The 25,612-nt window shown below is 54.9% G+C and overlaps 3 protein-coding genes across 3 annotated transcripts; 2 read left to right on the forward strand and 1 right to left on the reverse strand.

The window, feature by feature from the left end:
• Nucleotides 1–49: 49 nt before the first annotated feature.
• Nucleotides 50–10,387, forward strand: TGME49_269770 (WD domain, G-beta repeat-containing protein; the record flags this gene model as incomplete). Its single annotated transcript, XM_002365617.1, has 12 exons — nucleotides 50–1,418; nucleotides 2,029–2,139; nucleotides 2,730–2,863; nucleotides 3,304–3,450; nucleotides 3,798–4,070; nucleotides 4,725–5,020; nucleotides 5,894–6,009; nucleotides 6,380–6,672; nucleotides 7,170–7,470; nucleotides 8,263–8,354; nucleotides 9,044–9,133; nucleotides 9,674–10,387. 12 exons carry the CDS (start codon nucleotides 50–52, stop codon nucleotides 9,833–9,835), a joined length of 3,384 nt encoding a protein of 1,127 aa, XP_002365658.1. The 3' UTR covers nucleotides 9,836–10,387.
• Nucleotides 10,388–12,167: 1,780 nt separating this feature from the next.
• On the reverse strand, nucleotides 12,168–17,915 carry TGME49_269760 ('chromo' (CHRromatin Organization MOdifier) domain-containing protein; the record flags this gene model as incomplete). Its single annotated transcript, XM_018781558.1, has 2 exons — nucleotides 12,168–16,871; nucleotides 17,190–17,915. 2 exons carry the CDS (start codon nucleotides 17,913–17,915, stop codon nucleotides 12,168–12,170), a joined length of 5,430 nt encoding a protein of 1,809 aa, XP_018636594.1.
• A 3,550-nt stretch (nucleotides 17,916–21,465) lies between these two features.
• Nucleotides 21,466–24,034, forward strand: TGME49_269750 (CrcB family protein; the record flags this gene model as incomplete). The annotated part of the gene is made up of 2 exons (XM_002365615.1): nucleotides 21,466–23,168; nucleotides 23,650–24,034. 2 exons carry the CDS (start codon nucleotides 21,466–21,468, stop codon nucleotides 24,032–24,034), a joined length of 2,088 nt encoding a protein of 695 aa, XP_002365656.1.
• Between the last annotated feature and the right edge of the window lie 1,578 nt (nucleotides 24,035–25,612).

Here is a 25,612-nt window from a genome sequence, read left to right on the forward strand (position 1 = left end):
GTTCGGTAGACCCCACATCGATTCTCTCCATAAAACTGGGCCCCCCAGAATGCCTCCTGGAGTGGCCATGGAGCAGCCGCGCGGGTTGGTGGCCGGCGGGGTCTCCCCGTGGGAAGGCCGGAGGTCGCGAGCCGCCCTCCCATGCACTCAACAGAGCGCAGACGAAATCGCGTCTTCCTCTGCTGCCAAGGGGCGTTCCGGAAGTCGAGACGCCACTTCGGACGCAGCGAAGAAGTCCCGAAAATCCGTCAAGCGCGAAGACGCGCACGCCTCTGCTTTTGCGCCGGCTCCGACCCCTGCGGCGGCTGGCAATCGCTCGGCTCGCGAGGGCAGCGTTTTGTTTCATCCCGTGCGCATGCTCGGGAAAGTGACGGAGGCTGTGCCGTTCGGTTTGGCGAGGCTGGGCACGGAGCACTTTATTACGTGCAGCACCGGGCGGGCGTTCCAGGTGTTTGAGGGCGAGAAACTGCGACTGGTATTTTCGAGTCCGCCCCTCGGCCACAAGATCCGGCACATGGCCGTGCACCACTCGACGGTGTACACCGCGGGGAAGTACGAAGTGTTTGGATGGGAGAAGCTGGAGAAAGTGGCGGAGTTTCTACCGGCGAAGCACGCGCATCGCGCCGTTCCGGACGCCCCCGAGTTCAAACTGCGTGGCCTGCTCGTCCTCGGCGAGTGGCTTCTCACCTTCTCCGGAGTGGAGCTCTGCGTGTGGAACCGGCTATCTGGGGAGCTCGTTCGCCGTTGTGAAAACCGGGATTTCTTCGCTTCCGCCGCGGCCGCGAAAAGGCGCCTGCCGCTTTTCACCGCGCTCGTGCACCCCCCCACATACCTGAACAAAGTGCTCGTCGGATTCGACTCGGCCGCCCTGCTCCTCCTCAACCTGCGCACTGGGCAAGTCGTCCACCAGCTCAAATGCCTAGACACCTCGGCGCCGGATGCGGGGGAAGGTGTGCAGGCGCGCAGAGCCGGCACTGGTTCCGATGTGTCAGATTCGGAGGAGGACAACTCATCTGCCGCCCGCGTTTTCGCTTCCCTCGCTTCCTCGGCTTCTTCTGCATGGGGCGCGGTGACAGTTGCCGCTCTCAGTCCGGAGCCCGACGTCGTCGCGGTCGGTTTCTTGTCCGGGCGAATCGCTGTCGTGGACCTGCGGCGCGACGAACTCCTCCTCGAGTTCGCTCACTCGCCTGCGCAAGGCCCCGTCCTCGCCCTCGCGTTCCGGAACGACGCATTTGCCTCACAGGCCTCTGTGGACGCTGCAGACATGCGCGCCGTGCTTGTGAGTGGAGCAAAAAACGGTGACCTGGTCGTCTGGAGCCTCGACGGAGGCAGGTTCCTCGGCTCTCTCGACAATGCCCACGAGGGGCCGATTCGCTCGCTCCAGTTCTACGCCGGACAACCCATTTTGGTCTCTTCGGGTAAGTGGAGAGAAGGTACCTGAGCAGGGAGGAAACGTCCTTGCAACGTCTCGGAGTCAAGTGCGAACGTACGGTCGTCCAAGACATATTTTCGAACTCCGACCAGAGCTCGTGCTTGGAACGCGCAGCAGCGAAACCGAGGAGGAGACACCCGCGCACGCAGACTTGAGAAAGAAGTGGAGAAGAAGGCGAGGCGGAGTCCCGGAAGAAGGACGGAAAAAGAAGAAAAGAGAAAGAAAACCAGCGAACACGATTCAAAAGAAAAGAGGAAAGGAAAGGGAACAGAAGGATAAATAAGAGGTGAGCGCTCTCCGGGAGATGAGGGGAGAGCAAAGGAAATGCAGCGATGCAGAAGAGTGGAGGACTACGCGTACAAGGTGAAGAAGCCGACCTTGCAGTCTGTAAGCAGTTGAGAAATACAGTACCCTACGAGACAAGTGCACAGGTGACGGAGGACTTCCCGCGAGCGACGGCTTCCAAAGTGGACCTAAACGGAGAAAGGCAAAAGTTTGGAGACAGAAGAAAACTTTTCGAGCAAACGTTTCACCTCTGAGACCGCCCGTTGCGGTGGAGAGAATGCATCGTCTTTGATGAGCCTTTTCTTTCTCAGGCGAGGACAACAGTTTAGTTATGTGGATCTTCGACCAGCCCACGGGCCTGCCTCGAGAGCTCAAGTCTCGTCGTGGCCACATTGGCCCAGTCGGGTTTATGAGCTTTTACGGTGAGTCCAGATTTCCCTTTCTTCCACTCCTCATAGTAAAACACAGATTTTTTATTTCCACTTTTTTTTCCATGCTCATAACGAGGCTTCTACTGAAGCGTGCATCTGAATCGTGCACAGCCCTTTTCCGTTTTACCCTCTGTCTTCTGCTCGCTCTGTGCTTTGTGTCTGCGTTTCCTCTTGGCTGTTCTCGCCTGCCGTGTGTCTGCGGCTGCGAGTCCCGTCACACCTGCCTTTCTCATTGTGAAGACAGCGAAAGAGCGAGTGCGAGGAAACACGGCGAGAGTCACAGGAGCAGAGAAGGCGCGCAACAGAGAGTACACACTTGGAAGACACAACGCAAAGGAAGCCCAAACAGTAGCAAAGGGAGATGACAGAAGAGAGGATAGAAGGCGTCGGAAACCAAGACAAGGAAACACAGAGAGAAGGACTAGGAGACAGAGAGACAAGACACTGAGACAGAGAGAAGTAGACGAGAAGCGTTCGCGACGTACAGGACTAAGAGACAGGAACTAGTTTTGAATCTGCTTTGCGTCTTTCGTGTATCAGGGCAGGCTCTCTGCGCTGTTCGTTTTTTTCTCCATGTACAGATGGCATCCAGGAAGGCACGGAGCTGCTGACAACCAGCACTCTCCGAGGCTGCGGCCGCGTGGCTCGGACGTCCTTGATTCGTCACCAACAGAACTGCGTCTTCTCTGCCAAGTGCTTCCGGAAGAAAGCTATCGTGAGTGCCTCCCGACAAACCGGAAGGCGCAAATGCGCTTCTCAGAGATGGCATGTGGACGGCAGGAGACCTGGACACGCGGAAAAAAGTCACGAGTCTCCGTGTGAAATCGCGCGAGATTTGAAGAGGTCTCTGGGTGTGTCGTGGAAGAACTTGAAAGTGCATGCATCGAGGAAACGCGACGACCAGACAGCAGGAGGACCCCCGTGAAAATGCGTGCACAAAACCTGTTGCTATCGTGAACCTACGATGCGCATTCTGTCCGACAAATGACCTCGCACTGGTGCCATCCGAGCAGATGTGTCAACGTGGTGACAGAGTTGTGTGACTACCTGGATAGGCGTGTACTTTCAGGCTTGCACTGGAGCTTTGTATTCATGTGTAGAGAGTTGTCTGACAGTATCGATCCTTTATGTGTGGGTGTTGCTCCCCGTTTTTAGGAGTGGGGCTTTCGCTCCAAGCGCTTCCCCCCGGCAGTGACGGACATCGCGTTCGCGTCCTCTCGCCACTTCGACTGGCCAAATGTGGTGTCTCTCCATCGGGGGGCGCACGCGGCACTCGTTTGGAGTTTCCATGAAAAGACTCTGGTTAGTCTCTGGGTTTCACGTTTTTGTCCACCGACGTCACAGGTGCCACGTGCTCTGGAGAAACTCCTGACAGCCCTGAGAAACGGTCTTCACGCGCTTCTTGCTTTCCGTCTCTGTGTTTGGGTCTGTTTCTCTACGTTTTTTTCTGTGTATTAGGCGCTGGCCCTTCGAGTTCTTCCCTGTGGAGCTGGAAGCCGCGTCTGTACGTGTCTCCGTTTTCGCAGACTTTATTCTGAAGTTCCCACTTTTTTGGTCAACTAAAATGCCCTCGCATCGACGGCCGTCCGTCTCTTCTGCACATTTCTTCATTCTCTGTCTACGTGTTCTGCTCTGTTCTCTGCTCCCAGACGCCCACGGCCCTGCGCGTGTCGCGCCATGCCTCGACGCCAGCGACGGCAGTGGCTGTGAGCGGGTGTGGAAACTTTGTCGTTGTCGGCTACGCCGACGGCTCTCTGCACAGATTCAATCTGCAGTCTGGGAAACATCGAGGAGCCTTCGCAGGCCCCCGAACTCGCTCCCACGGGACCGGAGCCGCGACACCCGCCGGAATTCAACGAGCCATCTGCGCCGTTGCCATCCTGCACTCCTCAACTGTCGTCGCGGCCTCTTCTCATCCTTCCGTGAGTCTCATTTCCCATATGTATGAACACATATACTCAATATCTATAGATATGTGTATATATTAGAGTGTATGTGTTGATACTCGGTTGTAGACTTTTTTGAGTATATGTCAACATATATAATACACACGAGGACTCACGGACATACACGCATGTAAATCGTGTATTCATTGGATTCGCTTGTGGATATTAGGGTCTCGTTTTGTATATGTAGTGTGTATTTGAAGAGACATAATACATTAGAGTTTAGGGATGCATATGTACCTAAAATATATAGATTTACATATATATATATATATGCACAGTGTAATTGGGGTCGCCTTTTTTATAGTGTTGGGTCCCAGGAATGCGGTTGCCAAAATGTTTTCTTTAAAACTCGTAGCTCGCCTCTGACAGCCTGTGATTAAGATAAGCCGTGTCAGTGGGATATGGGGGGAGTCTCTAGAGATTTCCTGCCATTTTTGCATTTTCGAAGTTTGCAGCAGAGGCTGTTTGCTTTGCAGCATGCAGCCCTCGCCGCGACACATCTTTCAACGCTTTTGTCGCCTTTCCTATATGTTCCGTTTCCTGCTCTCTTTTTCTTTCCTGATCGTTCACCTTCTTTCTGTTTCCTTTATGTCTGTCTGCGTTTTGCCCTTCCCCGGTTCCTCGCAGGACGTGGCTCTGTCGCTTCATTCGCTGACGACGCATGCGTTCGAGCGCCGACTGCAGCTGCCCACGTCGCGCGGGCCAATTGCGTCTTTCGTCGTCTCTCCGAATTCGTCGCTCCTCGCAGTTTCCACGCAAGAAGGGGCGGTGTTTCTCGTGGACATTCTCTCACACACAGTCATCCGAACGATCTACAAAGAAGGCGCTCCTGCAGCTCCCAGCGCGATTGCCTTCTCGCCCGACGCCCGCTGGCTGGCCGTCGCCTCCAGGCCCGGTGCCTCGCAGGGCCCCACCCTGTACATGTGAGAAAATTGTGAAAATCTGAGAAACACTTCCGCCCTTGTGCGCAGTCTTTGCAACTGTGCGGGGATTTGCCGTCTAAAGAGGAAAAAGGAAAGGAACGCTAGGAAGCAGACGAAGCAAAGACATCTGGTCTGGCTTCTTAGGCACTTCGACAGCCGCCGCGCTCCTCGGATGTGCGCTGTCGTGGAAAAAACTTTCATATATATATATATATATATCTAGTTGTATGTATACTTATATATATTGTGAGATATGTATGTATGTTTATAGAAATGGTGCACGACATCTGTCGATTTCAATTACAAGAAATGACACTCCGAGTCGAGTTGGGAATGCAAGACTTTACAGAGTATCCTTATGAAATAGTGTCCCGTAATTTTGGAAACGTTCTACCAAGGAACAATTTAGATCCACAGGACGAAGCAGAGGGGTAAGCAGTGGCGGTATCTGCACAACGCGGAGAAATGATGTTTTCCGTTTGCCTCAAGTGTCCGTTGTGGATGGTTGGGCGCCAGTCGATTTACTTGTGACGTGATGGTATGTAGCTCCTCCGCCTAGTGCGACAGGTGCATAAATAAGCACCCACAGTCATACATGCATTTATATTTATGCATATACATACATAGAAACTTGGGTGTATATGCGTTTATTTGTGCGGTAGCACAGTTGTACAACGAACATGAGAAACGGAAAAAGGGAACTGACGCATGACTCAAATTGACTTCGTTTTCAGGCGACAAGTGTTTGCACCTTCAACTCGGTCACGTTTTGTGAATCTGCGAGCGCCAGTGTTTTTCCTCTTCCTCTCTTCGCCTTCTTTGAGTGCGGTGACTGTTTGCCTTTCCTCTTGACTGTCGATTTTTCCTTTGCAGCTACGACATTCTGAGCGCGACAGTGATTGACTGGATGCGCTTCAAGAGCCCCGTCCTCGCCCTGACTTTCGACCCCACGGGGACCTTCCTTCTCACTTCCCACGAGCATGCACACGGTAAACATTCTAGGGTCCTTTCAGTCTGTTTCAGGCCTCTCTGATTCGCTTGTATGTCTCCGCTGCTGTCGTGTCGCTCGCATTAAGCCGACATGTCTCTCTCTCTCTCTCTCTCTATATATATATATATATGTGAAAGTGGAAATGTTACTTTACATATGAATGCGTTTTTACGACAATGCACATGTATGTCTATACATTTGAAATTAGTTTCTCTTCATAAACGGTTCTCTATTTTTCTGAAGAACGAGTCCGTTGTTTGGTTTTAAAGAGAAATCATTTCTTGAAATGGGTTTAGGTTTTCGAATTCAGGGTGTAGGGTTTCGAGTTTAGGGTGTATTGTTTTGCGTCCTCTCATTTCTTCTCGCAGGCGGTGTGTTCGTCTGGGCGAACAAGCACGCGTTCGATCCGGCGTTGACGGCGCCGCTGCTGCATGCGTCTCCGTTGGAACCGCTTGACGTGGAGGACCCAGTGGTGGAGGTTGCTGGCGAGGGGACAGAAGGAGACACGGAGACACAGGAGGCCGCGGAGCCTTCGAGGAGTTCCCTCCTTTACAAGACAAAACGCGCGCCGCTCTTTTCGGGGGCCTTTACGCTGTCCTCTGTGCCGCCAGCGAAACTCCAGGCGATCGTGTCTATCGAGGAAATTAAGGAGAAGTGCAAGGTAAACCGCGACTCATTATCTAGTGGGTTAAAGGAAATGTTGAGACGAGGAAACAGAGACAGGTCTGTGCACAAGATCACGGATTCGACAGCTGCTTTTGCATGTGTCGAAAAGGACGGAAGTCGGTGCCCCACTTTGCTGTTTCTTACAAGTGGTTTTCCTCGTTTCTTTCATGCGCGTTTGCTTTCTCGTTGCCTTCTGTCTTTTTTCGGCATTTCTGGAGCCCTACCTGCACCCCCAATCTTTTTTGACTCTTCTATGTTTTTTTTTCATTTTCAGCGCGTCTCTCACACTTCTGTGTCACACCTCCATTCCTCATTTCATCGGTTTCGGTGTATGTTTTTCATCTCTTTCGGTGTATGTTTTTCATCTCTTTCGGTGTATGTTTTTCACACGTCTTGAGGGCTCTCTTCATTTCTCTTGCTTCGCATTTCCAGTGTCCGTCTGACGCACCTGGACGCTTCTTGCCTTTCCCTGTTTCTCATTTCTTCTTGCAGCCGGTGGAGCCCGTAGCGGCGCCGGTCTCTGCGCCATTCTTCCTTCCGACCCGCTACGAGGGTACTCAGGCGAAGTTTGCACCGGCGGAAGAGTCTGCGAGCAGCGACGGGGAGGCGACAGGTCTGGGCGAGGACGCGGTCGCCTTCTTTTCGGGGAAAAAAGGCACTCAGGGAGAGGACGAAAAGAAGCCGAGACAGAAGATTTTCGACAACGGAAGACTCGACGTTCGGTCCGAGCTTCAGAAGCTCCTGGCTGTCTCGGAGGCGGAGAGTCCAAAGGCGAAAGAAGAGCGATATCTGCGTAAGTGAATCAAGCTGCACAGGTACAGGTTGCACTTTGGTAGTCTTCTCCCCGATGTTTCTCTGTACGGCCCCACCCCCACCCCCCCCCCCGGAGTTTCGCTCGTCCGGCACCTGCGTAGGAACTGGATGAAAGAGGCGCGGTGTGTGGATGGCATCACTGATATCGCCGCTTAATATGTTAGAGAATGCCATTTAGGTACGACGTGAAGTGGCGCCAAGAACTGATCGACTGGCGTTGAGTTCTCTGGGTCTGATAGTTCCATAAATCCAGAAGACGCAGGGAAAGGCAAAACCTGGCTGCTACAGATACGAGCCAATCGATGTGTTTGCTTGAGAGCGGCGTAGACTTACAGAGAGCAGTGGGTTATGGTAAAGACATGCATGAGATGCGTCTGTGAGAGCTGCTTCGTTTTTTTGACCTTTGTTTGTCTTGCTGACTTCGCTTTTCGAAAGGGGGCTCGACTGCGGTGTCGTTTCTGAGAGAACGAAGGAAAACGCATTTCTTCTTTCCCTGCATTCCAGCACTCGAGGAATCCTAGTCTGGAGAGCCGTGAAGAGAACAAAATTCAAATCGCTTTATAAACCAGTTCGAGCTGAGGCGTAGGGCACCACTAGCCGGAGAGGTGAATGGGTAAATGCTTGTTGAAGTTGGACCGAGAGCAACTGAGCACCTGTACACACCTGCAAAGGCGCTGCTGGATGCACTGTAAAATTGTGAAGTGCTCACTAAACGCTTGCTGTCTCATACTCCATGGGCTCCCTTTGCTACCTCGTGTCTGAGTTTCTGCAGAGATTCTGAAATATCTGAAGAGCCTGTCTCCCTCTGGGGTCTCCCTGGCAGTGCACCAAATCGGCATGTTGGCTGGCGGCTCGGACCAAGAGGTGAGAGGGGAGAAGTCAAATTCACTTCTAATTACAGAGTTTTCTGCCTTCCATTGAGAATCTCATTCACGCAGATTCGGGGGAAATTCAATATATTTACTGGCAAATGAAATGCTTCGTGACCGGCGAAGGCAGAGAAGATGGAATACGAAATGGACACCAAAATGGAAAAGGCTGTGAGTCTCTCAGACCTGAAAAAGACAGTTGCCGATGTTCCAATATTGGGGTTTCTGTATCTGCTTCTTGTTTCGTTGAAGACAGGGAACAACGGACACAGAGTAGCCAAGGAGTCTGTTGTAGGCTCTGCTTTAGCCACCGAGGGTGCTTCCTGCGTGAAGGCGTGTTGCCTGTTTTTCCCTGAACCAGAAAGTCCTTCCGAAGATTCTCTTCGGTTGGGCACCGGAAACGTCCGCGGTCACAGAAGGAAAAATTGCCTACTCTAGCTGTCTCTCTCTGTGTATCTACCTCTCTCTGTCTCCCTCTTCGTGGGTCTCTGTCTCTCCCGCTGTCTCTCTCCAGCTGTTTCTCGTTCCTTCGTTCTCCATTCACATATGACCATCTTAGGAATTCTGCACCTATCCGTGAACATTCAAAGTCTTTATCGCGTAAGAACTTGGATCCGGTAAACAAAGACCTTCAAGATCTAAACGCGTAGCATGCTGCGGTCTCTTGGGTTGTGCCTTTCGTAGATTGAGGAGATGGTCCGCGTCTTCCACTACCACGTGAAGAGGCGCCACGAAGCGGACCTCGTTCAGAGTCTCTTGAATGTTTTCTTGAAAGTGAGTGGAAAAGGAATGGTGTCTCCTATCCTGTCTTCAAAGGGGACAAACAAAGCTCGTTCATGTGGGCGATTCTGCTTGTTTTTTTATTTCCTTCATCGGCCCGTGCTTCAGCAGGTGTGACATCTCTTCTTCGCCCTTATTCGGACGACCCATTTGCTTTCAAAGTTTTCTCGGGTGTGCTCTCCAGTGCTATTCTCCTCTTCGTGGTGTCTGTAAAAACTCTTGCCCTCTTCTGCGTATTCTCGCGCTTTTTTCCTTTACTTCTGTGGTTTGCTCTCATCTCTTTCTTCCCGTTGCCCCTACGCATCATTTTCGTTTCATCCGTGCGGCTCCTCGCCTCCGCCGTCTTTGCTTTCTTCTCCCTTGTCTCTTTCTCCTTCCTCTTTTTTCTATTTCGCCCTTTCGACTGCCCCCTTTTGTTTTCGTTTCGTCAAGCACTTCTCGTCCGCCATTTGTCGTCTCCTGTTCATTTCCTTCTTCTGGTTTCCGTGTCTTCCGTTTTGCCTCATTGTTGCACTTTTTTCTGTGTGCATGCAGGCTCACGGGGATGTCCTCTTGAGCGCGGCGCCTGATTCGGATCTCGCGGCTTTGGTCGCCGATCTAGAAAGGCTGCTCCGCGGCGACTGGCAGACGCTGGAGGAGCAATTTGCCCTTCTTCAGTGCCACCTCAAATTCCTCACGCACCTTCAGATGGAGTAAAAAGAGACGGAACAGGGAAAAGAAGGCGTCTTTAAACTGAAACAGAGAAGAGAAGGAGGACAGAGTGTGAAGGAAAGGCCCTTTATGTGGAATAAAAAGAAGATGAGAAGACAGACAGTAAATGACGAGAGGAGAGTGTAGAGAGGAACGAACCCTACAGCAACGCGGCAGCAGGACACAGGGTCAAAGGAGGATATGAAAGGCGGCGATAGAGGGAGGTGACACGTTTTCAAAGAAGGCGAAAATACCGCTCGTTTGAGAGAATCTTCCGAAAGGGAAGGACGTGCGAGAGCAAAGAGTGCTCTCTTTGTTAGAGAAACAGAAGTTGAAAACCTGGAAGGTCACTGATGCACGAAGAACACGAGAGCTGCGGTTCCGGCTTGCAACTTAACTGCGAAAACGGCAGGAAACGTCACGGTTGTTTCTCTGGGTGGCGGCCGAACGAGCGTCTATCTGTACAGCCCGTCGACAAATGCGAATGGCAGTGAACTGAACGCCAGGACCTTGTCTACACAGTTTTCGGTTTCTATACTTTGTGTGTGCGGCTCTTTATTTGGAAGCACGTGGATCTCCGCAGTATGCACCATCTCGGGAAAACAACAGTTCCCCGTCTTGGAGCTTTTGCGTTTGCCGTCAAGCTATGTTTGTCACTTTCCCGAACAAAAGAATGTTTCGAATATATCCCTCCCTCTCAACCTCTGCCACACGTGCAGAGGAGCTGGCTCCACAACCCATCCCTAGAATTTCTCTCGGAACAGACAGCCGGTTCTCAAGACTGCAAGAAGACCCTCCTGGGAGTGAGGTTTCTCACGCGATGCCTGTTCAGTAGAGGTTTTTCTTTCTTGCCTAGAGAGTGATGTCTGCGCTACAAAAGCTCTTCCTTTGTCTTCGTTTATCACCAGAGTCAGCTCGGTGCGTACGAGCGCAAAAGAGTTCACAACAGCATCGAGACATCCTACAGCGGTTCTCATTGCTAAGTGACTTCGTGTAAATTTTATGTCCAACACGAATTGTGAAGACGTGACGAAGGTGCACCTCCGCTGTACGCATTGTGAAGATATGGCAGCACGAGGCCTGCAGACAATTGGCAAATTTGTATCAACTACACATGAAGAGCTGGATTTAGATTTCTGTGAAATAATTCTTCAGGGTGGAGCACGCCGCGGGCTCTTTTCTGTGGCTTCTTCAGAAGTACGTGAGCTCGTAGAGACCCCGATAAGAGACGAAGTATCCCATTTGACCTCAGCGGCAAAGCTGCAATGGCAAGAAAGAAGCCAGAATTCGCTTTCCTGAACAAACGTGCCACAACGTGAGGCTGAGAACCCCCAGTGTCGAGAATTCATCGAAGAACCGAACGCTCACCCGTTTTTCACTTGCGCGTGGAAAAAGAGAAACCAACCTGCGCCTTCGTGACGCGTCTCTTCTGCCATTGCTGCAAGCATTCTTTCCCATCCCTGCTGTCTTCGTCGCCTTTTACGCAACACCCGGAGCTTCGTAGCCATATCTGTGTTCTCTCCAGAACGCATCTTTCCTCACAGGAGAAAGGAATGAAACCTAAAAAAAGTACATATATGAAGGCAAATGGGCCAACACACGAACTGATGCCCCTGCATATGCAATCATACGTATATATATATATATATATACGCGGAATGATCTTGTTTCCAGTAGAGATCTACAGACGCTGTAGCACCCAGTAATCCCTTTTCTTTCAAAGCGTTCTTATGAAAATGCTCCAGTTGCATCTGCCCTTTCTGCCCGAAAACGGCTTCGACGGAATATCACCTTTCTCCACTCCGATCTTCTCGCCGTTTGCTCCTTCCCGAGTTCCCTTTTCTCCGTTTTCAGCCCTTTCGCACAAGGCTAGCAAAGCAGACACCGCACCCTCTGCAGTTGTACTGCAGATGCGGAAGCCTCCTTCGCTTGCATCCCAATGCCTTGCCCAAACAGAACGTCATCTAAAGACGAAACAATACCCCTCCCTGGCGCAGAGAAGCTGGACACTGCCTGCCTATCGCCACAGCGAGGCTTAGCAGGGAAAAATGAAGCACTCCCCTATCTGGCGAAATGGAGAGAGCCCCAGGGGGCTCAAGAGAAGCCTTATATCTCTTGGTCGGCTTCAGTTCTCTTCTCCGTCTAAGGGGAAGCGAAAGACCATCTTGTGTTGGCGTGACCCGGATACTGTTGGGTGAGTGAACCCATCCAATTTCGTAGATGCCATCCGCCGAAGCTCTTCCGCTTGCCATTGTTGCGGAAGCATTCGATTCTCTTCTCCCATCCACCCCCCCCCTTCCACAACGCAGCGAGACAGCCTAGTGGCCGGCGCGATACCTCAGACCGAGCCGCACCAACTGGAGACCAGAGCTCTTCCATTCATGGCGGCTTGCCTCGCCCGCCAGCGTTCCTTGACGCGGGCCATCTGCATGCGCACTTCGGGGCTGAGGGCCTCCGGGAGCTGCAGCAGCAGCCACTCGGGGGCCCACTCGACGGCGTCTGCGCTGCTGCCTCTCCAGAGGAGACGAAATTCGCCTTCGCCGTAATAACTTCGATACTGCACAACTCGGTGGACTGCTCGAGGCGGTGGCCGCCCAAGATGAGGAGAAGGCGATCTCGAACGCGAGCTGCGAGAAGAACAAACGGAGGGCGAACGCGTTGTTGGGCTCTCCTCCGAGCGGGGAGACGCCGACCCACTTGAGCATGAGGAGGTCGACGCCAGATGCGGGGAAGGAGACATGGCACGAGAGGGGTCGCTGCGTCTGGAAAGGTCTGCGGTAGACGCAGAATTCGGTGGGGCTCGATGAGGCGAGGTGCAGAGAGATCGGGCCGGACGTTGAGGGGTCCGCCATTGGGTTCCGCTTGCGTCGGAGGGCTCCCCTGAGCTTTCGGAGGTTTGGAGATACCTCCGCCATAACGGGTTGTCCGCGGCCTCTGCCAGACACGATGCGAGAAACGCGTACTCACCGCCTCGGTGGGATTCGACTTCTTGGTCTTTCTCAACTTCCGCGCCCTCTGCCTCCTCTGGATCGTTCCCTGTAGTGTCTTGTTCGAGAGCGTCTCCTTCGCCAACGGTCGCTTCCTTCAGGGTAGAAACGCATTCTGGAGCGTCTCCCTCCCCACATGCGTCTCTCGCCTCTTCGTCCCCGGTCCCTGTTCGCTGCGCAAGCTCCGGCTCGAGGTTTGCCGCCTCGCCTTCTTCTTCCTGGGTGGTGCATGCCCTTCCTTCTCTCGGGTCGCTTCGTCTGTCGGGCCTTCGATCCCGGGTTAGTCCCTGTGTCCCGTCGAGCGGCTCTCGCGGGTGGCCCCAGCGGTGAAACTCTTCGCTGCCCAGGACCTCTTCGGCCTCTTCCAGCAGCTCCTCCAGCCCCTCGAGGTGCTCTTGAGGTTCCCAGGTGTCGTCAGCGGGCAGATAGTCTTTCCAGCGGACTTTGTAGCGCTTGGAGCCGTCAACAAGGCGGCGGACGCCGATGATGCGCTCGACTTCGTAGAGCTCTACCACGTCTTGCGCACCTTCGCCATTCCACCTCAGACACCAGGCTGGGGCGGAGGCCGCCGAGGCGCCGCTTGCGCTGTCCTCACCTTCTTCGTCTAACCCGTTTTCTCCGCTTTCCTCAGATTCGTAAACCGCGTGCTCCTCGCCCTCGGGGTCCAGTTGGTCCGGGCTGCAGAGGCGCCGGAAGGGCGTGTCCGGATCCGAGCGCCCCAGAGCCTCTGAGCCGCCCTCGACGCCCCAAGCCGACGGCCCCACGCCGGCGAACTGTCCCCGTCGGGGCGCTTCGCTCCCGGGCCGGGAGACAGGCCGCGGTGTCGGGGACCGGTCCCCCGCAAGCCCCAGAGAAGCCTCGAGGCGTGGACGCAAGCCCCCCCGCGGGCTGAGGCTCGCGCTGGCGCGCCGGGATCCACTCAAGCCTTCTTCAGGCTCCTCCTGGCTGCCCCTCGTCCCGTCGCCGGCCGGGGTGTCTCGCCGTGTTCCAGGGTCAACGCGGCCCGCGGAGTGCCCGTCGGAGCCGCCGCACGAGGCGCTGCCGTCGAAGGGGACACTCTCGGGTCCAGGCACCTGGTGCCCAAAGGAGACAGTGCCCCCGGCGCGCCCGCGCCCCGGGCCCGGAGACAGAAACTCGGTGTCCGCCTCGTCCCCACACAAACCTGCAATAGGCCTTGTGAAGGGGGGAAAGTGCGACGGCAAGACATCTGGGCGCATTAAAGAAATACGATCTAGGGAAGGGAGCGGCCCAAGTCCAGTGTGAAAGACTCTCTCCTGGAACGCGTCAAAGCCTCCAGCGCGCTGCGCCAAAGTTTCATTGGGGTTCCACGCCCCGCCTGCCCCTGGAGGCCGGCAGGTCATGGCTGGCGGCCCGGACGGAAGCGGAGGCCCAGAATGGAGACCCATGTCGCGGTCGCGTGCCAGATCTCCGCGAAATCGGGCTCCGCCCTCAGCCAAATAGACATACTCGGCAACACCAGGAAACGCAAAGTCCCCGCTCAAGTGCGGGTCAGTTCTTGACTGCGGCCCAGGGCCTGCCCTAGGCCCCCACCCTCCGGCCCCCGACTGGGGCAGCCAGGGGTCCTCTTGCCAATACTGGGGAGGCCCTGAGAATCCCATAACGAAGGGACCCGGTGGAGGCAGGAAAGGATGGGATGGGAGAGAGGCGTAAGGCGGGGCGTTACCGGCCCCCCACGAGGGGTCTCTCGAAACGTATACTGGTCCGGGGAAAGGAGGCCGAGCCCTTGAGAGGAGCGCGGCGCCCGTGCCTGAGTCAAAAGAAAGGGACAACGAGGGCGCTGTGGAAGTGGAGGGTGGCAGGAACATGGCTGAGGCCTCTCCATGATGAGAAGAACGCTGCCCGTATGCGGGGACGGAACTGGGCATCGAAAGCGAAGCTGGCGCTTGCTGCGGTGACGGCGAAGATTGAGGGGCGACACGCCCCTCGGGGAAACAGGTCCGGCTGTGACGAATTGACGTGGATGAGGCCGTGGGGCGCTCCGCTCGCTCTGAGGTTACTTGGCTTGGAAGGCCTCCCGCGCTCGCTGTCGCCCGCGCCTCCGACCCGACTGGCTCGTAGACAGGCGGTCGGCCCTGCTCCCAAGTGGAGCCCGAAAGGAAACAGGAGAACGGCGCAGCGCCCTCTGCTCGCCACACCTCCTGAACCCCAGACATGGGGCGCGTAGCGGCCTCACTGGAACAGGGGGGCACTTGCATGACGTCTGCCGTGACAAGAGAGCCGCCGCCAGAGAAACTGCCGCTGCTTACATCCGCGGATGATACCCGACGATGAGAAGAGAAATCCAGAGCGGCGTGTGCGGGTTCCGACGGTTGCCTTGTTCTCTCTGTCGATGGCGCGAGTTCCCCGACACTCTGACCCGTCTCGACCCGCCATCCGCCGCTCGCAGTGTGTCCGTCACCCGCGACTCTTTCCTGATCTCTGAAGGGCGCCGAGGACGGGAAACCGGAAGGCGCCGGGGGGCATCGCGCAGGGCCTGGAGCAAAAGGCGGCCCTCCAGTCGAACTTTCTGAGTTGCCCCGAGACGCAGATGTCAGTTCAGTCTCCGCCTTTTGGGTAGCTTCACGCGCGTCTTCCCGGTCAGGTGGTACGGAGCAAATTTCCTCCGGTGGACGACCTTCTTCCACGCCAGTCTGCAGTCGAACTGACCCTAAAGGCGGCGTAAGGGGCGAACCGTGGGAGCCGCTAGCCAGGCCGAGGCTCCCCTGGCCCGATAGAGGCCTCGAGCTCCGGGACGGCACAATAGTCTCGGCCCCCCTTGGAAGCCTCGCGGCCTGAGGGTAGCGAAGCGAGGGGCCGTTTGGAGCTGTCGCGACACTGCCCATCAAGCTTTCTGTCCTTGCAGATTCGTGTCCAGAGCTCCCAGAACTGTTCTCGAGAACGTCGGCCACTCTCTGGCGACCTCCATGCTCGCGTCGCTCTCTCTCGTCGTTCCCCGCCCCCCCAACAGGCCCTTCTGACATGGCAGGCTGCGCGTTCGAGCGCCAAGGGGCGGCATTTCCTTCTAAGGGCCCCGGAGTCGAGCAGTTCTGCGTGAGAGAGGTCGCGCTAAAATTGCGGTTCGGCAGAAGGGCTACCTCACTTCCCCCCGGGTTTCCGCCTTCGACTCTCGCGAGAAAGGCGTCGCTCTGAGGTAGCGAAATTGCAACGTGCGGCGGCCAAGGCGCCTCAAAATCCGGTCTGCGAGTTTCGCTAGACAGCGCCCATCCTCGGCGGCCGCCAGAGCGCTCGAGCAGGCGCTCTCGCCTTTGAGGGTTGTCGTGAAACAGGTCGCCCGCCCCGCGGGTCTGAACCGCCAAAGGGCCCGGACACAGACCAGGGCCAAGAGAGGGCGAGGTGTACGAGAGGCCCACCGACGGGGGCTGAAAGGCGCTCCACGAGTCTCGCCTGCTCTCTTGGGGATAGAAGGGCCGACCTGAAGCGGAGCATGGAAACGCAGAGAGGTCCTGAACCCCCGCGGGCGAACAAGCAAGCGATGCAGAGGGCGCAGACGGCGTAACGGTACTCGCTTGTCGCGGCTCGCGAGCGGCGGGAGGCAACGCACCTGTCCCCAAATCTCCGCTCGCGTTTTGCTCGCTGAAGTGACTTGTGTCTGAACGCCGGCCTCGGTCGCTGCCGTCCTCTGGCGAGGGAAGAGGGCCGACAGTCTGCGAGTCGTCGATGCGAACTCGTGGGCGCACCGTGCCCCGGCGGCACAACACCATCTCCCGCCCCGACTCCAGACCACCGTCGCCAGGCGTAAACACAGCTGACGAGACAGCGAGCGCCGGCGCCCTGAATTCGGGTGGATAGACGGCCGGCGGGGGCAGAGCGGCCGGCAGCGGCCAGCCAGGTTGTGGGGGCAGGGGGGAGAGAGAGCCGGAACACGAAAGCCCGTTCGGGATCTGAGAAGGAGGAAGACCTGCGGGAAAGCAGGTCTGAGGATACACAGGATACCCCTGAGAACGAGGCGAGAAAGACAGATGAGGGCCGCGTATAGGACCGGTGCGGAGAGCGTTCGCAGGGATCGTAACAGACGAGACGCCGACGGCAACCTGCTGAGGAAAGCACATGGTACAGCCACAGTCGTTGACTGCCTGTTCAAGTGTCATTCCAGAAATTCCTGACACAAATGCTGGATTGAAGTGCCGTGGTAAGTCGTGTGAAGCATTGTGTATTCCCTCTGGCCTTTCACTGCCCGGCCGAGATATCCGCTCAGGATCGCTGAGTCGCTTGATCTTTCTGTCACCCGTGTCTCTCGCGGTTCCCTCCGTGGTGCCATGTTCTACCTCCCATGGCATCAAACTCTGCACTTCAAATTCCGCCTCCCCTCTACGTGGAAGCCTTTCATCGCGCACCACGCTTCCTTCTCTTACATGGGAGACTGAAGGGTCTGCATGTGCTCGAAATTCGCGGCCTTCTCGGCCTGCAACACTGTTTGTCGCTTCAAACCCTGGACGATTCGGACGACTCTGTCCTGAAGAACAGAGGCCAGAGTCTGCGTCCCCCGTTCTCGCTTCCTCTCCGAGAAAGGTGCCGCTTGGGGGGAAGTCGGCCGAGGCAGACGACCGAGGCCAAGAAGCGGAGAAGGTTCGTGCCTCATTTTGAACCAGAAAAGGGGAATACGCCAACCCCCACGATGAATCCTCGGGCGCCGAGTGTCCGCGAGCTCCTGCGCTCCCTGTCTCTCCTCTTGGGCCGTAGGACGGGATGTCGAAGCCATATGTGGGGAGAAATTGATGCGTCAGGAACCCCGGCCCCGTCCCGGTCGGTGGAACCTGCGAGGCCGGCTGTGGCCGGCTCAGCTGTACAGACGCGTGCTTCGCCACCAGGCACTGCAGCGCCCAGGGGAGCCCGCCTGAGAGAAGGGAAGGGGAGAGGATAAGGGCAGGCGAGGCAGACAACGGCGGAGACACCGCATCGAATGGGCGACAGTCAGATACATCAGTGAGTCGAAAAGGCGGATGGGAGATGGGAAGAAAGAGCTCTCTCGCGGGGGGTCCGAACTGGGCAGGCGGGTCTTGCGACGAGGGAGGCCGTGGTGGAGAAGGACGAACGGAAGAGAAAGACCACGGTGGACTCTCGCCCAGGGGATCCTCCATTCTGGTCAAAATGCTGACTTGAAGTGTGCCGTGAAAAGAGGAAACGATGACAAAACGCGGCTTCAAAGCAACGCGCTAGCGACCGGCAAGCAGAAGGGCGGAAGGTCTACTGCACGAACTTGCATTTTAAAAGTTTTCACACTGACAGCAGACTTGCGATCAAACAGGGGAACCAAGTCCCGAACAGAGGTAGGCCAAGCCCGAAAGTTAATACACAACGAGACACCTGACGGCCTGAAAACTTGAAAGGTGAAGGTGAATCGCAGAAGCGCTGCAGAAGGGCAAGCTATTCAGAACCTCCGTAGACCAAGTCCATCTCTAACGCGAACGCTATGTTGTATAAGGACTTGCGGCAGCAGGCAGAAGCTTTCCGACGCGTGAGAGATTTCCTCAGCCTTCGTTGACGGGGGAAAGCAGTCTACCGTTTCGGCACCATTGCCCCGACACGTGGTTCAGCATGAGTACAGTCGCTGGCAGAAAGGGGGGCAGCGCGACCCAGAAAAAAAGAGAGGCGGTGATTGGATATGGACGAGGGAAGCCCGGATTGTGCCGCATGTGGAGCTGAGAAAAAGCCGATATCACTTATACGTGGGACAACAAAATTCCCTCCTCCGTCCCTGAAAAACGCCCGCAGGGTCGCCAGCGTCAGACTCCACGAGACACAAACTTGATGGCGCCGAGGGAAAATCTATAATAGTTTGTACAGAGCAACCAAAGCCAGTGGCGCAGATGCCTCGCCCTCCACTCCCGAAATTTTGCCTCGGTGCAACGGAGCTTTCTTCAACCGGAGATAAAGGGAAAGAAAGTGCGGGGCCGGTACCCTGGTGAAACTGAGACGTTTGAAGAGCGCGATTCCAACCGTCACAGGAAACAACGGAGAGGGAAGAGCAAGGGAGATAATAACGTGAAACGGATGCCGAAGACACGGGACACGAACGCTGAACCGGTCGAAGGAAGGTTGGATCGCAAAGTGCACCGCACTCAGCAGACCGTGTGAGTAGCGGAAAGCATGGAAATAAAAACTGCAAGGAGCGAATAGCAAAAAAGTTGGTGTTCCTGCAAACGCTGTGTCTCACGCACACGATCTACGCGAACGGAACGGACGCAAGAGGGCCAGCCGCCACCACTCCTGTGTCTCGCTCGTATATTTACATCTTTAACTGGCAGCCGTCTGCATCAGAAACACGATCTGTGGAACGAAAGTTCCAATTTCGGGAGTCCACCGCTTAGAGAATCACGGAACGGTCGAATTTGATAAGGGTTTAAGTGTGCAGACCTGGGAACAGACTCCGTTGGCAACACGGAGGACAGGAGACCAAAAGTGACACCGCATGTCTCAAGCACGAACTCATCAGACTGCAAGCGGGGTGTATGTAAACTTGAAAGCACTCCTCTTCTCGCAGCGGCAGTAATTTCGCGGAATAGCTGAATCAGCTTCTGTCACCGAGAGGAATACACTGCGGCAAACGGAAAATGCGAGCCACAGCAGGAGTCCGAATGGCGATCCAGTCGAAACTTCACTGTATCACACTTCCTCTGTCGAAACTGGAGCGGAAATCGTCGAGTTTCCAGAGCGCTTTCCACCACAATAGGGGACACTGCGGAAAGCCAAAAAAGCAGAGAGCCTTGCAGCCTGGACCAGCGAGCGACCAGGCGCGTGCGAACTTTCGGGCCCCTGTGCAGGTGAGACGCGGAATGTACCCCAGCGATCATGACAGAACTTGTCGACATCTCACTCCAACCTTTCTACCCTTTAAGTAGCATCCGGAAACAGTGCATCGCTTTGTGTGGACAGACGGTGGCAGAGTTGACGAATCCTTTTTGCGCGCGAAAAGTCTCACGCATCCGCTGTTGCAGTTTGAAGCCGTGTGTTCCAGATGTCATCCTGCTGCTGAAGTAGGCGCTACGTGACTAGTGTGTGCACTGGATGATTCTGTCTGCCACGCCCGACACCACAGCAGATTCCTGGCGTTGTGAGCGTGTATTCTGACAAGTGAATTTAGCTGCAAAAACGGCTTGAGTGTGGCCTTCTTGTTTTCGATAGGTCTCTAAAGGCCCAAAACAAATCGACCCACCATGCGTCGTCACCTACGGTGTGCGTTGGGGTCCAGGCTCGCGTCTAGCGTGGCAAGAAAAGTGAATCTGCCAGAGGCGGGACGAGCAGGTGACTCTTCGTCTGCAAATAGTTGAGAGAGTCGGCAGAGAGGGTCTTCGTTTTCTCTAGACGGCTCGTCAATGACAACTCCTTAAAGGTGTCTTGTAGGCGAATGCCGAAGGCAAATATAAATAGGCTTTGCTTTGTTTCCATGGCGATATACTGTGCCCGAAGCGAACGCGTAGACCGGCAGGTGCCGCCAGTGTGTCACATTCGCCGTAACACGGTCTAGTTAGCGTTGAACTTGCTTCTTTTTTTCACATGAGAAGTGTATTGCCATGTTTCCTGATACAAGTGAAGTCGCCCTCCCCCGTAGAGAGGACAGCTTTTATTGCCGCATGTGCTGTCTGGCGTCCTGCCGATGTCGTATCAAAACAGATGCTGCGGTGTTCAAACGAAGGTCCCTTTGATCCGTACAGCGGCTCTGTTGTGTTGTACATCTAGCCGTACGTTCCACTAGACACGGTTAATAGACGAATTTCCCTTCCTTCCTGACACGAACACCCGTCGCGTGGCACCGAACAGACCGGATCTTTCTCACAGGCTTCGTGTTCAAACCGTCAACGAACGCCACGCCGTTGTCACCAAGCAAGCGTGCGGTCTTTCTTCAGTTGGAACTTCTCTCGTGACCTTCTCCGTTCTCCACGGTCGTGCGTTGGCTTTCCCACGTCGCCAAAATACACACAAGGAACGAAACCACGGTATTCAGCGTCCTGCGGAGATGCGTTGTGACCTGTCTCGGCTACTGTGTCGGTAACGTCGTGTTTCATTTTGGCCATGAAAAAAAAGTTCGTTTGACAGAGCGGTCTGAGGCATGAAGGAATCGCACCCGTGTGCTAGTTTCCAAAAAAGACAAGGAAGCCGCCTAGTTCAGAGTCTCTTCGGTGCAGTGCCTTTGTCCCGGCTCTTCTACCCTTTGCTACTATCTTCCGACGCTTTTTTGTTCCAATCCTTCCCCGCCTGGCCACTAACAACCCCCTCCCCGCTCGCACATGAGCTCCCGCTGGTGAAAAGAGTAGCCCTAATCGGCCGTTTTTTGTTCAACCTTTTAACCGTCAGAGTGTCTTCTTCATTTCTTTTTTTCTGGTTCTTCGTCAATGTTCAAATGACACTTTGGACCGCGTTCCCCGTATTCTCTGTTGGTGGCGCTCGCGTCGGTATCGGCATGAGGCACAATGTCTTCTCTCTCTCTCTCCTCCCGCTCCAGAGCCTCCAACCTTGCCAAGGCCGAAGCATATCGATTTCAATGCCCCTCCTGCGTTGCCTTCTTCCGGTGAACGCTCTAGCTGTTTTGTTGGCTGCAATCGTTTAGACACAGACAGTAGAGTAAGCGGCGGAGACGACTGCGAGGTGTCTGTATCACATGCCGCCCACCCACAATTTTCTTCCGGTGAAATGCCGAAGAAGGCAGAGAAGGCGGTGGCGCCTCTCGGGGCGGAGTTGCTCCTGATTGCCGCGTTTAGCGCCTTTGGAACGGTCGTTCGCCAGAGTTTCTTGTTGTTTACGAAACACACTCCGGGATGGCATTTGTCTCCTCTCCCACTGTTCGACGCGCTGTGGCCGAACTTCGTCGGCAGCGTGCTGTCTTCGCTCTTCCTTCCTCTTCCCAAGCTGCTAGCCACAGCCGACGAGAGGCGAGGCAAGAAGAGCTGGCGCCAGCTGAAGCGGCACCGAGGGGAGAGAAGGCAAGAGAAAAGCAGAGAAAATGGGGATGAGGAGGTAGAAGGAAGAGAGACGAAGATCGAGGCCAGCGATGGTCTCCCCTTGCCTCGTGCTTCCTCCTGTGAAAACTTAGAGAAGGAGATCCCTATGGACGAGGGTAGTGTCGCACATTCTCAGCCTCTGGAGGTAACGGTGGCAGATGGTGTGACCCCGAGTGGACGCGGCCTTCCTGCTTCGTTGTCACGGCTGCCTCGCCACCCTGTTCGTTCCTTCTGCGCTTCTTCCTGCTCCCGTGAACAAAACGACCGGCGCAAGAAGGAGGAGGAGCATTCACGCGACTTTGTCTCTCCCATCCTGGTTGCTCTCCCGGTGGCGTTGTCAAAGGGGTTTTGTGCAAGTCTCACGACGTTCAGCTCGTGGATTCTCGCTCTTCTCCAGGCTCTCTGGGACGCCTCGGACACGCACGCGGCCCTCTCCTCGTCGGCTTATAGTCGAGGAAACCGCTTCATCTGGGTCGCGCTCTTCGGCATCTCGACACCGGTCTTCGCCTTCCACCTCGGCACCGACGCAGGCCTGCTTCTGCAGCGCCTCGTGCTGCACAGGCGGCCGAGACTCTGGACTTTTTCAGATGCTTTGCGAGAGAGCAGAGAAGCATCACGCGAGGCGAAGCATAGGTACGGGGGGAAAGGAACACTCAAACGGAAAAAGGCGCGAAAACACGAACAAGCGGATGGAATGGACGCACGTGAAGAGGCTGGGAAGGACCAATGTGAAGGAAATGGAGAGTCTCAAATCTTTTTCTTCCAGCAGCGAAAGGACCAGAGAGGCAGAACATCGAGTGCGGACGTAACGGAGAGACATTCTCTCGGCAGCCAATCAAACGGAGGCGCTTTTGGAATTGAGATCCCAGAGGAGATCCGTGGTGACAAAGGGCGTGAAGTGCACAGAAACCAGCCCCTCTCTGCTGCTCCTGCTCCTTCAGTTCTGGATGTGAATCGTCCTGATGAAAAGAGCGAAGGGGAGGCGAAAGCCACGAGCCTCACCGGCCGGAACGCCGGCGCTGTGCTCGCAGACAGGATGTCCCTGGGATATATGCAGTCTAGGCGAAGGCAGGGAGCAGAAGAGATGCGTTGTTCGAGTTCCAGTGAAGGTGGGGAACTTCTCGGGGTAGCGTGCGAAGTGGTAGTCTGCGAGGCGGCGGGGCAAGAGACGAGAGACGAATGCATGCGACAAACGGGGGAACACAAAGTGAAAAGGGGCAGCTCAAACACGCGGAGAACGGGGTGGACAAGGAGAGTGTTTGAACGGGTTGCGGGCTCTAGCAGGGGAGAAAAGAAAGCCACTCTCGTCGCGGCTCTTGTGGCAGCTGCGGTGTACGCCATTCTCGGGTGTCTCGCGCGATACGACACGGACGCAACGCGACAAAATCTTCTGTGGTGAGCGGAAAAGCTGACAGGAGTAAACTGAGTTCTGAGAAAAGACAGGCACAAAACAAGTGTTTTGCCCGCCAATAGACAGCAGTTACTCTTACATGGAAGCAGGCACAGCGGAAACGAACCTTGTCCGTTGACATTCAAAGAACAGGTGAGTTGCGGTCCTGCGATGACGGACGGAAGATAGCTCCTCGCGGATCTTTTCTCCCTTCCACACTGTACATCACCAGCGGTGACTTGAGCAGCGAATTCTGTTCACTGGCGTGGTGGCTCGAAGAGTGCGAACCAAAAAAGAAGCTAACGAATTTTCCGTGCAGGTGGTGCATGTCAGGGTACGGTAGAGCAACAGATATCTTGGTGTACTTTCGCACGTTTCAATGTGTTCCGTCGAAGTGGTAGATAGAGCGTTTTTCAGTGTGTTTCATACCCTGAAACACATGGCTTCTGTCTTCTTGCCTCCTTTTTGTGCATTCGTGTCCTCCAGGTATCCTCCAGTTCTGTCCTTCGTCGGTGCGTGGCTCCGGTACACCCTCTCGTGGCAGCTCGATTTGTACACTCCTTATTTCCCCATGGGGACGTTCCTTAGCAACGTCGTCGCCTCCGTTCTAGTCGCATATACCGAAATTATTCTGCATCGCGAATATCCGGAGTGTCGAGGTCAGTCTGCGTCGAAGTATGCCAGGTGCACAGACGCCTCGTACTTCCTAGTCGAAGCTGTGGTCTATGGAATCTGCAGCAGTCTGAGTACAATGTCAACCTTCGTTGCGGAGTTGTCAATCCTACCGAAAAGATACGCTTACCGCTATGGCGTGGTTACTCTCATTTGCGCCTTTGGCTTTGCCGCTGTGGTATATGCCAGTCTGAAATGAACGCGGAACCTGCGACTTACCTTTTGCCGTGTTGGCGCGTGTTTCTGACTGGCGTAGTTGCCTGTCTGTTTCCAAATGCATACATCAGCGGGCGCCACTTCCCTAGCCGTGCCCAGACGCACCTTACTATGGAGCATGAACGGTTCTGTTTTAGATAGAGGCGCGGCTTTGGGGGGCGCTTCGCTCTTTTGCCACACAAGGAACAAAGCGGCTCCGGCGAAGAGTCCAGACACGGACAATATCAGCACAGCAACTACGCACCGCTCCGCATCAACTCCACGAATAAAATTCTGTTTTGTTTCATGTCCACTCACGTACAGTGAACCAAACACGTCAAACCACCGAGACGAACTGGTAAAGGCTCGTACTATCGTCACGACAGCCGGTGGTTCTTCGGTCATCACCGCCGCACAGAAAGCCATGTTTGAAAGTCGTACATTCAGTGCTCTCAAGAAATACCGTTGGAAAGCGAGTGCCACGACCGGCAGAAGTGACGCGTGCCACATTTTTCGTTTGATTACATAAGCTTTTTCTGGGGGCACCTCCGTCCGCGCCGGCATTTCCGATCAATTCCTGGCGGGCCGCTGAGGGTTCGAGAATTAGTGGGTAGAAAAGCAACGGAACGAAGAGCTACCTTTCCCTGGCTTGCGCTTCGAGTTGAAATAAATAGTATTGGCTTTCGTATGTGAGGATTTAATGCGTTTGGCACACTGGTTACACGGATTCCTAGAGTTTTTCGTCTCCTGACTCCGGTGGACGTTCTATTTGGATTAGCACGAGCTAAGTGAAGCGCGAACATTCACACGCTTCGACAACTTGGTGATGCACCTTCTGTGGCGTCTTGCTGCGCTAACTATCTGTCCAGGAACGAACCGTTTCTCTACTCTTTCAGTTCCATTCTGAGTTTACGTTTCTGTTTAAGCTGCACCTGGTAGACTTCAAGAGTTGACTGAATGCGGCGTAGGGCTACCGGGGTTGATATAGTGACCAGGCGGCACCCATGACAGAGGTTCTTTCTTTCTAGGAAGCAGCCGCTTCGAAAAAGACTCTCCGTGGATTTCCAGGGGTTTCTTGTGAGACTTTTACTGTAGATTTTTTACTTGAGGCGCCGTGCAACATTCAAAACCACTCCCGCGCGAGGCACAGGCAAGATACATACATCTCGCGGAGTTTCACGATCCACGCCACAACACGATGCTCAGTTCCACTACAGAAGTGTCGCCTTCTTCCGTTCTGTCTTCTGTCATTTCGGCCAGTAGATGTTTTTCAGTCCGTGAAGCCTCCGGGGAGGGAAGGGCATTCGAGACGAAGTGTGAGGAGAGCCGTATAGGACGCTCGGTGAAAGGTGGTGCGCTCAAGAACTGAGATTTTGATGTACAGTGATTAATTGTTTCCACCTGTTCCTCAAAGTTGTTACTCGCTATGCTCTGACGTATAACAAACATAACGGAAAATTGTAAACGTATAGAGATGTAAATATATATATCAACATATGTACACGTATAAAGATATACATATGCGTGCAGTTCACATGCATGTGCATGTAGTCATTCGCAGGCGCGATGGGGACACACACAA

Source organism: Toxoplasma gondii, chromosome VIII, assembly GCF_000006565.2.
Source record: "Toxoplasma gondii ME49 chromosome VIII, whole genome shotgun sequence".
In the NCBI taxonomy this organism is placed as follows: Eukaryota; Apicomplexa; class Conoidasida; order Eucoccidiorida; family Sarcocystidae; genus Toxoplasma; species Toxoplasma gondii.